Genomic DNA, 16671 nt, shown 5'->3' with positions numbered 1-16671 from the left:
TAGGAGAGGCTGCTTGAATGTCAAAAAGAGGACAGCAAGGAAGACTGCCAAGTGACAGAGAACACGAAGAAACTGTTCTGGCTACGACGCTAATGAATCCGTACAGTGGCGCGAGACATGTTACCAAGGAATGTGGAATCCTACATGGACGGAATTTGCATCCCTGTAATCTGTTACTACATCTGCCACTCATCGACCGTGATTTCGAACATCGTACAGAATTCTGTCGGTTTGCTCTTCAGCAACTGAGAGACGACCCTGCATTTTTCTATCGTGTGCTCTTTACTGATGAAGCAACGTTTACCAACCACGCTAATGTAAAGTTCCGTATTATTTACTACTAGGCAGCCGAAAATCCACAGTGGTTTCGTCATCTGATACACCAACGGCCGTGGAGCGCAAACGTATAGCGTGGCATCATAGGAAATTACATTGTGGGATCTTATTTCATCTCAGGCGTTCTAAACGTGCATTCGTACGCACACACTCTGACGAACATTCTGACGGTTCTTCTAGAACAGGTGCCACTGGATATTCGAGAGTGTAACACGATGGTTATCCAACTCACTCGCCAGGAGCCTCAACACGAATACTGAATGAGAACCTTCCTGGACGTTGCACAGGATGAAATTATGTTGTCAGATGGCCTACGAGGTCTAGCGATTTCACTGCGCCTGATTTCTTTCGTTGGGGAGCACTCACAGATGCAGTCTGTGGCAAAGTCCCAACTATGCCAGACGATATGTGTTGTTGAATCACCAGTACATACTCTACTATTATCATCCACTGGAATTACATCTGTACATCGTTCTTCCGAACGGTGATTGCAATTGTCTCTTTCAGTCCATGGTCAACAGTTTGCACATACGCAGAAATAAAGGATAAATGTATTTTTTCGGAAGGCAAAACTTATGTTAAGTGATTTGGGTGCTTACTAAATAATTTTAGTTAATTATTTGTTACAATTTACGTATGTACGAAGTTGCATTACCGTGTCAAATAACTAGACAGCGTGTACTGCAAGTAACTGGTAACACTGCCCTTGAGCATCTACGTTTGACATGAACCGGCGTTTCGTTAAAACGAATATTTGTTTAGCGGTGTGTAGGTGCTCACCAAAGCAGTTTTGATAAAATGTTTAGTTCAAGAATGTATCCTATATCATCTACACTACTGGCCATTAAAATTGCTACACCACGAAGATGACGTGCTACAGACGCGAAATTTAACCGACAGCAAGAGGATGCTGTGATATGCAAATGATTATTTTTTCAGAGCATTCACACAAGGTTGGCGCCGGTGGCGACATCTACAGCGTGCTGAAATGAGGAAAGTTTGCAACCGATTTCTCATACACAAACAGCAGTTGACCGGCGTTGTCTGGTAAAACGTTGTTGTCATGCCTCGTGTAAGGAGGAGAAATGCGTACCATCACGTTTCCGACTTTTATAAAGGTCGGATTGTAGCCTATCGCGATTGCGGTTTATCGTATCGCGACATTTCTGCTCACGTTGCTCAAGATCCAATGACTGTTAGCAGAATATGGAATCGGTGGGTTCAGGAGGGTAATACGGAACGCCGTGCTGGATCCCAACGGCCTCGTATCACTAGCAGTCGAGGTGACAGGCATCTTATCAGCATGGCTGTAACGGATCGTGCAGCCACGTCTCGATCCCTGAGTCGACAGATGGGGACGTTTGCAGGAACATTTCGACGACGTTTGCAGCAGCATGGACTGACTATCAGCTCGGAGACCATGGCTGCGGTTACCCTTAACGCTGCATCACAGACAGGAGCGCCTGCGATGGTGTATTCAACGACGAAACTGGGTGCATGAATGGCAAAACGTCATTTTTTCGGATGAATCCAGGTTCTGTTTACAGCATCATGAAGATCGCATCCGTGTTTGGCGACATCGCGGTGAACGCACATTGGAAGTGTGTATTCGTCATAACCATACTGGCGTATCACCCGGTGTGATGGTAGGGGTGCCATTGGTTATACGTCTCGGTCACCTCTTGTTCGCATTCACGGTGTGTTACCACCCGTGGCTCTACTCTTCATTTGATCCCTGCAAAACCCTGCATTTCAGCAGGATAATGCACAACCGCATGTTGCAGGTCCTGTACGGGCCTTTCTGGATACAGAAAACGTTCGACTGCTGCCCTGGCCAGCACAGTTTGCAGATCTCTCACCAATTGAAAACGTCAGGTCAATGGTGGCCGAGCAACTGGCTCGTCACAATATGCCAGTCATTACTCTTGATGAACTGTGCTAATCGTGTTGAAGCTGCGTGGGCAGCTGTACCTGTACACGCCATCCAAGCTCTGTTTGACTCTATGCCGTTATTACGGCCAGAGGTGGTTGTTACGCTATTGGTCAGTAATGTAATACTAAGTTTATGTTTTTACGTTTGTAGTTTGAATTATTGTAAGTACCGAAAGACATACAGTACCTCCTTTGATTGTGTGAAACGCTTCTTGGAGAAGCCAGAGACGCCGGAGACACCATCGCATGTTGTTTCCCTTCTACAAAGCCTTAGTCGCATCCACTTACCAGACTGTGAAATCCGCTGAGATATATGCCCATCCTCCACATATTCTAAGACATAGTTCGGTACCTCTTCCTCATCACCCTCCAAAATACCCCAACCTGACGATGAAGCCCATAATACTCTTTTACTGGCACCCTGTATAACTCATCATTTCATTTCTTCCTTGTCTAAATATTTCAAACACTGAAAAATCTAACTTCTATCGTTTAATCCAACTGCCTTTTATTTTGTGAACACATTCATTTTTAACGCTACTTACAATCTGTTTCTAGGTTTTTGTTTTTAAAAGAGTTTGACTGAAGAGTGACAAACTGAAATCACTCACAGTCCAATCCTCACCCAGTGGGATAAGGGCGATGAAGTAACATGAAAGAAAAGTCATTATTTCAATAAAATACATTTTTAATACGACACCTTTTTAAATTGGACTAAAAATATAAATGATTTTTACCCCCATACAGATTCCCAACCCCTTGTACACAGTCCTCAAATCTGTGATTGTCACTTTTTAATAGATACAAGAATGCTTGGGGCACATATAAGCTAAAACGTGGAATGCATGGAACAGATGATAGTCGGGAGGAGAACTATTCATGTATTGCAAGTGTCCCACATCTTCCATTATAAATCTTACAAGTATTGCCATAGATACAAAAATGTCCAATCATTATTTTAAGAACTGCCTGTATGGAGTTAGTAGTCTGGTCTAGAATAAATTATTTTATTCTTTTAATCCAGTTTAAAATGTGCTATATTAAAGATATATTTCTTTAAATAATTATTTTCTGCTTTTTATACTTGTTTGTATGAAATGTCTTAAAGGATTTTAAGCATTTTGATGATATTAGATTTATTATTTAAGTCTTTATTTATGTACATGGTGTTAGGGGTACAAGTTCAGATATTTTTTATTGGTGACTGAGGACAGTATACTGAACAACACTAACTCATTATTTCCTTTATTTACAGAATAGTAATTATAGTTATTAGGAGTAGTAAATTATTAGATTGGTTAGTATCTCAAACTACATGTGGCAAAAGCCAGACATTGATGCTTACTCTCCCCTTAGCACAAGACAAAGTGGTGGAGTTTGGACAGGCGGATCCAAAACGGTTAGTCAGTACTCGCAGGCATAGTCCACTTAGTGGTGCAGTTGCGACTATGCAGAAAACATCAGGTAGGAAATTACCTGGTATGAGGGGAGAAGCGATTAACACATTGAAGGGCGTATGTATTAAGATATCAATGATCACAATACATGCACTTATAACCCTAACACCCCATTTATGTACTATCCTCTTCCCTGTAGTTTTGCCAGTGTGCACATATTACACACATATCCTCCTGTCTCTCTCTTTATCAATCTCTTCTTCCCCTCTCTTTTCTCATCTGTGCCAGTCCACTTGCATACCACCTGCAATGCATTCCAACACCAACTGTACAACACACTAGTTCTGCAAGGCGGCCAAGATGTCAGTTGTTACCAGTCTTTTCCACCCCTCCCTGCACCTGTCAGACCAACAAGAAAGTGAGTTAGTATTGCATTGCCATTCAGCTCTGAGCCATGTGTAGAATTTTAAGCCTATTTTAAAATCAACTGCAAAATCTGTACTGAACAGTGAGACAAAAGAGCAATCTAATAGAAACGTGTTAGAAATGTTGCTTCCTCGAAACGGATGTGTGAAACATATCATGCTGTATGCATTTTTACTGTGATGCACATAACTAAGGTGTGTATTTTATATATTTACAACAGCCTACGCAGGAAAATTAGTTACTTAAAAAAACTGGTGCTGTGGTACCATGGAGACAAAAGACTATCACTGATGCTTATTTCGTATTTTCTGTACTCCACTCTGTACCGAATCTCTATAGAAAGTGCGTACGTTTTTGTTCACAGGACGAGCTTGGCGACCCCAGGGAGCACCACCAGCTGGAGCTGCAGACGGAGCCACAGGACTGGGCACCTCTGCGCAGCCTTCATCTGGCCCATAAGTACTGAATGAGTGGGGCACTGCAGAGCCTCCACCTGTCCCCCAAGTACGGAACGAGTGGGGGGCCACTCCGCCCTGCCGCCTCGCCATGTCAAGTGCCTTAACCCAATAAGCCACCTGCCCCCTAAGCTGCCACCGACCAGGCTGGCTGCACTGCTACTGGCCCTAACTGATACCACTGTTGCTGCTAATTCAGTCTAAGTGGGAAATCTTCAGTTATCCTGGATGATATTTTTCTTTCGTGTCCGACGTACGACGAACTGAACAGCTTACCATAGTCTAAGTAAGGCGTCATGATTCGAATGTTCAGTATTAATTGCGTTTTACCATTGTTTATATACGTAACAATATATCAATAGTATAAATGTTCTGCTTAGCGAAGTGAAAGACATCGTCACATCTGTTAAATACCTGTTACCATTTCTACTGTTTTCCTAAAATACATTGCAAAGAAATATGTAACGAAGAGTGGAAATATATGTTGTGCTGCATTATGTGGTTTAATTAATTTTAATAGAAATAATCAAAGACCTTCAAAGCAAGTTTCTCTATCAACAATGTCTAATTACCTGCACAGATGAAATAACAAATTCGTCTCCAATTTAAAGTAACAAGGTATTACTTCGGTTTCGCTAATTGACAAGAGGAGGTGTAAGACTCCGTGTGTCCACTACCACACAGCTTTACTGAAGGGTGAAGCAAGTAACTGTAAATGGTCTTACGTAATTGTGGATTTGTGGATTCAGAGCATTGTGAAGAAATCTTGCTCTTTTTTATAGATTTCATACGAGTAATGACATATTTTGTATGGTACTTTATCCATCAACATGTTTTCATTAACTATAGAAAACCGCACACAATAATCTTCATGGAACTGAGAATCACAAGTGAAGAAGACGGGTGTGGTTCAGTATGAATAACCATAGACTGTTGAGAGCTTAGAGAAGAAAAGAAAAAAACCGCTTTTTTCCATACACAAATCATTTAGAACCGATCTCCTGTTCTTATAGGACGTCATATTTGTCAGAAGTAGATTTAAAAAATCCTTTCATCGATGGCTAGAAACGGAAACTACCAATTCTATTGCATGATTTTTCCTATGTTTGCCACATCGCTGTTGACGTCACACAGCTTTTCCATGTGTACCCGTTCGCATACATCATGAATGGAAGACACGATTCTGTATCTTGTGTATCGTGTCGACTGGTACCGCATGCAGTAACACTTGAAATGTATTCATTGCCTGAAATCGAGAGGATCCGACAGCACTCATGTGACACCCATGACTAAAGCAATCGAGTTCCTGATTCACAGCTGTGTACGATATGGTGTAACCACATGGAGCAGTGTCTGAAGTTTCAACTGATGCACTGATATCGTAAGACTAAACTGTCCGTATCTCAAAAAGTCATTGTTCCTGGATATTTTGATCAACAGGGCCTACTGTTACCAGTAAGACGATGGGACACTTTCCGGGAACAATGTGTGTAGTTTTGATCTCTCATTCTCCACAGAGGCGGGGCTCTCACAAGACGCGAGAGAAGGGGACCTCGGTGTTGGAGTAACACCACTTTTCGTATCTTCCCTTATACACGCAACTTTAGGCTAAATTTGACACTGTTGCTTACTTCAGTGTTAAATATTTCTGACGGTTAGTTAAAAGTAGCTTTTAGACAAAAAGCAAATATTGAACATGAAATGTTAGGAAGGTAAGGCACTGAGGGAGACTGGGATTTCTAAAGGGTGAAGTGGAAACAATCCATAGATATTTTAGGACTAAGTGAGATACTATCAATAAAATTGTTTTGGGTTTGTGACCGCATTGTCAATAATTAAAAACTACCGAGGATTCGGTCACTGTTGCAAGTGACCCTGAAGAAGGTGCAACAGTGACAGAAACGTCGGTAGTTTTTACATATTGACAATGCGGTCGCAAACCGAGAAAAATTTTATTGTTTGTGACAATGGCCGTGGAAGCCTATGTTTGTAAGTGAGATACTGTTCGTGAAGAGAGAGATCATTGCAGTAGCGATCGTATGATTTTTCATACTGGGCCACATAACAGTAGCGCAGGAGCGTGAATAATAACAATAAAGGAAATTAACAACAAAGTAATGGTTACATTGTTGGTGAAAAGTGACTCTGTAATCCTAGAGGTGAACACACAAATCATAGATGTGCATTACAGTGAAAGTGAAATGGTGTTAAGACAATTAATGAATGTATACTGAGATAACAAAGACAATTTTCAGTGAAGGTAGGTGATATAATAGCGGATTAGCGAGTGTATTGAGAGGGTAGAAAGGTTAATAGGCTTCTATGTTCTCACCAGCTCTGAGAAGTAATTATATGTGGATCTATCAAAAGATCAAAGAATATATCAATTGGACAGATTTTGCTAATATAATGACTTGATAGTTATTTCATTCATCAGTCTTAACCCCTAGCTCTTATTGAGGAGCTAATGTACTATTTCGCGATGCCATTATCTTTACTCGAACAACGCACAAAGAAACAAACCAGTGACTATCCTTTGGCTGACAGAAACGAATTATTTTTTCTTCAGCTGATTAACCGTAACCTGACCGGCTAATCCAGCGAGCGAGTTCGTTCGGCAACTGCAAGACACTATCAGGCAATGGTGCAAATGATCTCATGGATGCCCAGATTAGTGGACATTTTCAACCAGTCTCTGACCTCCAGTACCTTCCCAACACCTGGAAGTAGGGGCTCATAAAATCATTACTTAAAAAAAGATGTCTTCCAGGCAGCCTTCCGACTTCAGGCCCATTTATATCCTACCAGCATTATCCAAGGCGTTAGATCACATAGTCCAAGAACAGCTTACTAGTTATTTAACACGAAATAACCTTTCAGATGAATATCAGTCTGTTTCCCATCAGAATTTCAACCAGGACGACTGCTCTTATTAAAATGAGTGACGAAATTAAACAAGTTATAAACAAACAACAGTCGAGTATTATATCATTTCTGAATTTCAGCAAAGCTGTCGACACTGTTGGCTTTGACATTATTCTTGCTAAACACATAAATCAGTACTTTTTCTGCAAGTACTGTAAAATGGTTCCTCTCACCTTACACCCTTGAACAGGGTGTAATGGTTGGAATACAAGGATCAATACCTGGCTCATTACTTTCTTCATTATATGTTAATGATATGTTAACTATTCTTTCCCACAGGATCATCTATACACTGACGAGCTTCAGTTATTTCTAAGTACAAGTCCAACATACCTGTGCACCGACAACCAACATGTTAAAGCTAATTTACTTGATGTACCATCTTCGGTGTGGAGCCCTGCAGCTTTGAAACTTCACCCATCTAAAACGCAAACAGTCTTAGGCGCTAACAAAAGACTTATTACCACAGAAACCAGAGAATCCTGGCGACAATTCTGTACCATCACATACGCACGCCTGAAAACACAAACGCAGTCTATAAGAAGGTGTCAGCATCACTTCATCTACTACATAAATATAAAAAAGTAATTCTTTTCGAGCTTGAAAAGAAGCTCGTAGAGTCAGTAATACTCACCATACCTTACCTCGCTGACGGTACTCAATGACTTAAGGACGAAAGCTCACTTAGGCTAGGACTGGCGATGAATCCATATGTACGATACATTTGTGATGTACGCTATTTCGAACATATCAGTCATGCCTATGACCAATTATCGTCGCTACGTGCTGATAAGCGTAAATACTATCTCAGTCTGTGATTGCTCTATCGTTCCCTCAGTCATTGCACTCCGTGTTCTGTAAACTACTCTACAAATCACTCCCGTTAATCCCCCTCCCCCACAACTTTTCCATCCCACATTTCGGCAGAGTTCCTAACTTAAATCCAATTCTTTCCTATAGCCGTTGTCATCGTCATTTTACTCTTCCCCTCCCTCTTTATCCCTTCTACTTCAGATAATATTAGACATGGCTTCAAATTTACTAAACTGGTCTAAAGCTTTCTTAATGCCATTTACTATTATTTTTATTAGTGTCAAATGTTACTATTATCACTACTATTACCATCATCATCATCATTATTATTATTATTACTAAATTATTATTATTATTATCAGAGTTCTGGTAATATCACTGTTATGTGTTATCCCTCGTCAGATGTAACAGAAGGTCATATTGTTCGAATCTATTCAGGCCTAATAAGCAATAAATAAATAAGTAAATGATGCTTATATTGATAGTGGTTATAAATTGTTACTATTGATATTCCGGTTTAAACGCTGAGACCGAGATATGTTCAAAGAAAAAACTGGGATTGTCTTGGAAGAACGTGCAACAAAACCAGTCACGAAGCTTAAGGAAGTGGCAGCTGTTGAAAAAAGAAAGAATCATTGTAAAATAACGTATAGAAAATGCGGCAGCAAAATTACTAAGCTTCAGAAATGCAATAGTAAATAATATTGGAGATAATTCAATTAACAATTAAACGGCGAAGAAATAGAAATGTTTAAAGTAAACAGAAACAAAATCGGCCAATTAGAAATAAAATTAACCGTGCATTTAGAAAAGATGGAGGAAGCCTAGGGTCAAAAAATTTGGTAATGGCCAAGCTTGCATTAGGACCCATCAACAGGAAGCACAGTCATTGTGTAATGGAAGTAAACAATAAGGCATTAAAAAGGAAAACAGTTCATAAAGACATTTGTAACTGCCCAGAGAAATCAGGGCAATTGGAACTGATTATGACCTCATCAAACTCGGTACGTGTAGGAAAATGTACAATGGAGAAAACTGAAATGAAAGTATTAAAAGACCGATATTTTACCTTGCATAAACCTTGAAAATCAGCTAGATTCATAGAGGGAGAAATGACAACGTTCTGCAATAACTCTACGAGAGAACTTTAGATGCATGGATGGTGGGAACTGATAAACACAGAGACAGATCTAAATGTGACTATGTAAAGCATACTACTGATATATATATGATGCTGCAGCTATGCGGAAATGAAAAGGATAGCTGGAAAGCAAAGAGAAGGGAGAGCTGTGACAAATCGAGCTTACAGCTGATTAGTAAAACAGCTGTTGCCTATTAAGAAGAAGTTACCATTGTCGTAACTTCGGTACTGATCAGTAAACATCAAACATTGTAAAGCAGATCATTTGGGCACACATCAAAGTTTACAGTGTCACTGTTAAAATTTCATTAAAGTATTGTGGTCAAAATTACCAAAATCAAAAACGTTGTTTTACAATAAAGAACAAAATATTTTTCTAGAACTGTTTATGGCTAGAAATTCACTCACTCATTCGTACACACACACACTCACACACGTATTTTAGAGAATTTATTTAGTTTCAAAAAAGATTTTCTTAGACCGAAAAGGGAAATCGAAAGAACTTGCATCAGCAACTCATACCTTCATACAGCTTCTGACTGAATAGATCAGAACACGAATTATGTCTGTCCTGCAAATAGTGTCCGTCGTCGACATTGTGGTAATTAAAGCGAAACGTTAGAAATAAACTGAGTTACTCAGTGAGGACTAATAGCAAAAGAGATTTCCACTTACAAACATTTGGTCAATCATTTTACTATAAGGTGTTTACTATTCTAAGTTGCCATTCTCGATCAGCAGAACTGAATAAAATGCAACCGGTAAGCTTTTCTTTTATATTGCTAATGCGATTTTCCGTAATAGTGTTTTCTCTCCAACACAACAACACATTCGTAAATTATTACAATGATTAGTACTCTACTACTCAGACTATATTTTCTACGTGTTCCGCCAGATATTGCGATCTTATACATCACTTCTTGTGCTTCAGATGTTCTAACTGTGATCTGTACATTTTAGTGTCAGGCTACACGTGTCTCTTTGTTCTTCTTCTCCTAGTTTCGCACCCGAGTATAACTTTCGGCATTTTTGTTTCCTCCTGTCTTCTTACGTGTAATTTCACTGTAAGTTTCTTTGTTACAACACATCACACATTACTTCTTCCACTTCCATTATCTTCTTAGCTAAAACAATTATAACAATAAATAAATTTGCCTCAGGCTGCAATTGAGGCCGTCGCTGGCAAAAGAGCTCATGGGTTTACGTGCCTCTTGTCCACACATTGGTTTAAATAATCCCCCACACTTTCGTCTATAATCTCTGCAATATCTGTTTCAATAAATTAACACTGAGGTTCAGGACATCAGTTCGATGGAATCATTGCACAGCTGGCTATTGCTGCATAACGATGGTAGGTAACCTATAGATGGTTTTAATTTCAACTTCAACGTTTTCTTAACATAGAAGAAGTGACAAAACCAGTGTGGTACCATACTGCATTAACTCACATAATTTTTGTCATGTCTACGATGAAAATACAATTAGCCTACAGCGCAACAGGTCTGTCCACTGTATTGGAAGAAAACCAATAAGCAGGCAGTCTTGGATTAAGGAATGTGGGAAAGCAGTAAGATATACAGACAAACAAAATTTTACTGCTTAGAATAATTTAAAACCAGCTAAACAGTTTGAGTGTGTGGAGAGCTATTGCCCCAATACTGTTACAAGCAGGAAAATTTAAATGAAAAATAGCAAGAAAAAATTTCAATAGTTTAGGATAAGTGAGCGTAAAATTTTCACCGTACATTGCTACCTAATTGCATGATATGTAATTAACCAAAAGCTATAAATCTAAATATTGCAGAGACTCGAACACATTCCTGGGCTTATAGATGACGTCTGCAAAGACAGAAGTCAAAGTTTGTCAGAAATGATTATTAATTTTACTTAAGATGAGTGTTAAATGGCTCTGAGCACTATGGGACTTAACATCTGTGGTCATCAGCCCCCTAGACCTTAGAACTACTTAAACCTAACTAACCTAAGGACATCACACACATCCATGCCCGAGGCAGGATTCGAACCTGCGACCGTAGCACGAGTGTTAAGAGGGGGCACTGACTCCAGGGGAAAGTTGTTCTAAAGAAATCTATTGAGAAAGCAAGAGGCACTCGTGCTGACAGGCAATCTAAGTTTGATCAAAATAGACAGCCACTGGTGACAAAAGACTTCCAGCCTATAGCTCAGAACAAGTCATGACTATCTACTATTATTTCAATGATACCGATTTAAATGTTAAAACACTTAATGGAATGTTCAAAAGTATTTTAAGAATCAAATTGAGAAAGCTGTTACTATGAAATAGGACATATACTTCAAATCCTTCAGACACAAACATTAATTCTCATTCAGAAAACATATAGTTACTCCTGTATACAGTGTGAAACAAAACTTCCAAGTAGTTCGAATGATAGCTGAAAAACTGAATATTTACTTCACAAGAAAAATGTTGACAAATACTTTTAAATGAAAAGAGCAGTTTTAGATGATGATGAAGACAGTGAGGAATGTATTGTTATAGAATCCGGTTATGGCCAAAACTTTCCGGTAGCAAAGCGGAATGTTACCAGACAGTTTTACAAACTACACTCCTGGAAATTGAAATAAGAACACCGTGAATTCATTGTCCCAGGAAGGGGAAACTTTATTGACACATTCCTGGGGTCAGATACATCACATGATCACACTGACAGAACCACAGGCACATAGACACAGGCAACAGAGCATGCACAATGTCGGCACTAGTACAGTGTATAACCACCTTTCGCAGCAATGCAGGCTGCTATTCTCCCATGGAGACGATCGTAGAGATGCTGGATGTAGTCCTGTGGAACGGCTTGCCATGCCATTTCCACCTGGCGCCTCAGTTGGACCAGCGTTCGTGCTGGACGTGCAGACCGCGTGAGACGACGCTTCATCCAGTCCCAAACATGCTCAATGGGGGACAGATCCGGAGATCTTGCTGGCCAGGGTAGTTGACTTACACCTTCTAGAGCACGTTGGGTGGCACGGGATACATGCGGACGTGCATTGTCCTGTTGGAACAGCAAGTTCCCTTGCCGGTCTAGGAATGGTAGAACGATGGGTTCGATGACGGTTTGGATGTACCGTGCACTATTCAGTGTCCCCTCGACGATCACCAGTGGTGTACGGCCAGTGTAGGAGATCGCTCCCCACACCATGATGCCGGGTGTTGGCCCTGTGTGCCTCGGTCGTATGCAGTCCTGATTGTGGCGCTCACCTGCACGGCGCCAAACACGCATACGACCATCATTGGCACCAAGGCAGAAGCGACTCTCATCGCTGAAGACGACACGTCTCCATTCGTCCCTCCATTCACGCCTGTCGCGACACCACTGGAGGCGGGCTGCACGATGTTGGGGCGTGAGCGGAAGACGGCCTAACGGTGTGCGGGACCGTAGCCCAGCTTCATGGAGACGGTTGCGAATGGTCCTCGCCGATACCCCAGGAGCAACAGTGTCCCTAATTTGCTGGGAAGTGGCGGTGCGGTCCCCTACGGCACTGCGTAGGATCCAACGGTCTTGGCGTGCATCCGTGCGTCGCTGCGGTCCGGTCCCAGGTCGACGGGCACGTGCACCTTCCGCCGACCACTGGCGACAACATCGATGTACTGTGGACACCTCACGCCCCACGTGTTGAGCAATTCGGCGGTACGTCCACCCGGCCTCCCGTATGCCCACTATACGCCCTCGCTCAAAGTCCGTCAACTGCACATACGGTTCACGTCCACGCTGTCGCGGCATGCTACCAGTGTTAAAGACTGCGATGGAGCTCCGTATGCCACGGCAAACTGGCTGACACTGACGGCGGCGGTGCACAAATGCTGCGCAGCTAGCGCCTTTCGACGGCCAACACCGCGGTTCCTGGTGTGTCCGCTGTGCCGTGCGTGTGATCATTGCTTGTACAGCCCTCTCGCAGTGTCCGGAGCAAGTATGGTGGGTCTGACATACCGGTGTCAATGTGTTCTTTTTTCCATTTCCAGGAGTGTATTTCTGTGGATGAACGTGTTCAGCTTTCATTTTTATAATTGCAAGACAACCTACACGTACTGATTCGTGGAAACACAAGCCAGGGAAGACTGCACCTTTGTTTTATCTTTCCTTAATGACAGCTTTACAAAGGAAATTGAAAACAGAGGTTTGAGAAAAATAGTTCTTTCTAATGCTGCCAGTGGGCAAAAAAAGAATAAGGCCACGGCTGCTGTTTTCTCATGCCTTTCACATATGTAGAATGTCACTATCCATCATCTGTTCGCAGCAGGTGGACACTCGTTCTCCCAATGTGACAGAGATTCTAGGATAGTGAAACCGGCTCTAAAGAAGAAAACCATTATCAGTACAACTCATCCATTCGTTGAAGCAATCATTTTATGCCAATCTCAACCTTCAGTGTTTGCTTTAGTGTAGATATCTGAGTTTGGAAAGGACTAATGAATAATTTCGTCCTACAGCCCCCTTTGTCTAAACGAAATCCGTTAGAAACTGAGGGTCATGAGCAACTAGAGTAGAGCGCAGACAGAGCACTACTTGCTGCAGGAACTTATACGCAAAGCTATCTCCTTTTCACATTTTTACGTGTGTTTGACATACAAATACTGAAATCATTTCATCCTGATGTTAGTCCATCTGTGATGGCAAATGCGAAGAAGATAAAGGATGTTTGAGACTCAAACTATTTCAATGACCAAGAGAGCCACGACGGGAATGAAAGTTGTCTAGTGGAAAAGGAGCCAGCTGCTCCAGGAGCAGAGGAGGTAATATCTGATAATCAATGTGACTTATATGTTTTATATTAACTGGTTACACTGGTACATTGTTTGCAGTACTTCTATGAATAGAGCTCATTTTTAACTTCTATGAAAAATTGTATTATCTGAAAAAATATTTTTCTCTTTACAGGCTTTTTCATTAATAAATTATTATAATACTTCCAAGGTAGGAAAAAAAGCACGTATTTTAAAAACTCCATCATAATAAAATAAGCATTTAAATGTAAACATACTGATTACAATAAGGAAGCTTAAAATTCAGGACGTGAGAATTGTAGAGAGAAATAAATTAAATAATTTTAAACCGAGAACAAATCTTTAAGGCTCTTCACCTCGAAATATGTTATCTGGACATATGCTCTTCTTATAATCACCACCTCTCTCACCTCACTCGTGGTGACACTAGTTTTACTGTATGATCCATTTCTAGACTTCACGCCTCATCCTCAGATGCACCCTGTACACACCTAATAGACGGGTACAAGTTAATTTCCTAACACACTGACACAGATAGACAGGCGAAGCACCGGTAACCACATGTTACATCCACAACCCAATGCAAGCGACACTTCGTTGAGCCTTACGTGCTCTTTTCTGGAAATTATTTCCGTCGTTCTCGAGAAATCCATTTCAAATCGTTTTAGCTTGTTTATACATAACTGATGTTTTGTCCTAGTCTCTGCGCCATACAGGACTATACTCTCTGATATCGACTTAAATATGAGTCATATTTTTACGTTCCGTTGGGCATGCAGCTTAGTGTACGTCATTGTAAGGCGTAATAAAAATGAAATCTTTAAACCTAGCTGCAATGACGCAATATATATTCATATTTTATACGAAAAGCCTGTTTCACCTTTTTTCCGTTACCAAGTGACCGTCAAAAATAACATTGGGGAGATATCTATACCTAAATCGTGGCTGTTTTATGTTTACGTTTGCATTGGTACGTACGTTTAGTTATAAGTGACTACCATATTTCATCCATAGTAAATTATTCTTATCATGTCATTGTAAGTGTAGAATTTTTTGTAGTAACGGAATATATAAAATAAGTTTTTGACAGATACTTTGTCCGTTCAGTGTTTTAACAATTCTTTACTACGATACCCTTTGTTTACAAAGTATATACAGCTTACCAGAGATGATGTTTCATTTCGTTTTCCTCATTTTTCTTTGAATTTCACCCGACATCTACATATATTTTGTTTTACATATGACAATCCCTTTTCGTATTTTATAATGTCAACAAAGTTTTCGACAGTGCTAACGGATGAGTCTTTATAAAAAAGAAATGCATGTTGTAACTCACAAAGAAATAAATGTGCTTGCTTTACTGAGATACTGATTCTTGTGATCTTTCAGTCAGCGACAGTTTTTGTCCTTGAACTGAATTGATAATAAGGAACCTCAGAATTGAGCTACTCAGTAGCGTCGGAGAAACTGTAAAATCTACTTCAGTCCACAATTAGAAATATAGTACATTCCATTGTAAGTACATGTGTCATATGTGTTCCTCTTATTGTTTGTTCCTGTTTTGATATGTATGGCTGAATTCTGCAGAATTAACTGCTACCATCGGTACAGCAAAAAAAGGAAAGAAAGGTAATTATGTAGCTTACTATTATGCTTTGTCTTTACAACTGCTTTTTTGTTAAGCATAAAGATATGATAACGCTTCTAAATTAGAATTCGATTATGTACTCAAATAAATTAAAATTTCACCGGACAGCGAATCCTACCATTTGTAAATAAGACTCATCGATCAGAATTGGTGGCACTTAAGCGGAGAGCCTCAACACGCTTCCCACATGCTGCTGACTTACCAGCTTTAGTATCTTGTTACGTCTCAAGCCCCGAGTCACATCTTCAATGTACTAATTCTTCTGTCTTACTTTCCAAGCTTCAAATAAACTTTTCAGCATATTTTGACACACTAGCAGTCCTGTTAAGTAGCATATTACAGCCAAAAGCAACAATTACATTCGAAATACGATGTGAACGTTAAAATATAAAAACTCGAATCAATAAATTTGTTCGGAAAATACACTTCCTGACAAAAACGGAGAAGCACCAAGAACTGGAGGACTGAACGAAATTACAATCCTTATCATCATCAGGGCATGAACTTTGTGAACGATATATGTCCACTGATGTCTGTCATTATGTAACTTCCCTCTCTCCATTGCATCTTACGTTACTCCTCTCATCTTGAGATCTTCCTTTACCTCGTCTACCTATCTCTTTCTAGGTCGCCCAATCGGTCTTTTTACTGGTACCTCCGGTTCCATTCGTTTTACGTGGTCTAACGCTTCAATCTCGCAGCACTCATTCTTCCCCCTGTAGTAATTGTCACATGCAGGTCTCTCATTACATACACGTTCCTGAGTGTCTCACCCTCTTTTTTGTAGTGCTGGCCTAAGAAATTTAATTTCGCGAGCTTTTGTCTCACTTCCT

General features: G+C 40.4%; 1 protein-coding gene across 1 annotated transcript in view; it reads left to right on the top strand.

Annotated features, from left to right (window-relative positions):
* The window catches only part of LOC126235454 (Down syndrome cell adhesion molecule-like protein Dscam2), a 289196-nt gene extending 284239 nt beyond the window's left edge, over positions 1 to 4957 (top strand). Inside the window, exon 21 of the mRNA XM_049944177.1 lies at positions 4456 to 4957. Within this exon, the coding sequence (XP_049800134.1) occupies positions 4456 to 4557 (102 nt within the window). The 3' untranslated portion in view covers positions 4558 to 4957. The remainder of the gene's footprint in view (positions 1 to 4455) is intronic.
* Positions 4958 to 16671: the final 11714 nt, after the last annotated feature.

This window comes from Schistocerca nitens, chromosome 2 (assembly GCF_023898315.1).
Source record: "Schistocerca nitens isolate TAMUIC-IGC-003100 chromosome 2, iqSchNite1.1, whole genome shotgun sequence".
In the NCBI taxonomy this organism is placed as follows: Eukaryota; Metazoa; Arthropoda; class Insecta; order Orthoptera; family Acrididae; genus Schistocerca; species Schistocerca nitens.
The sequence above is the reverse complement of the archived record's forward strand: the minus strand, read 5'-3'. Positions and strand labels throughout refer to the sequence as shown.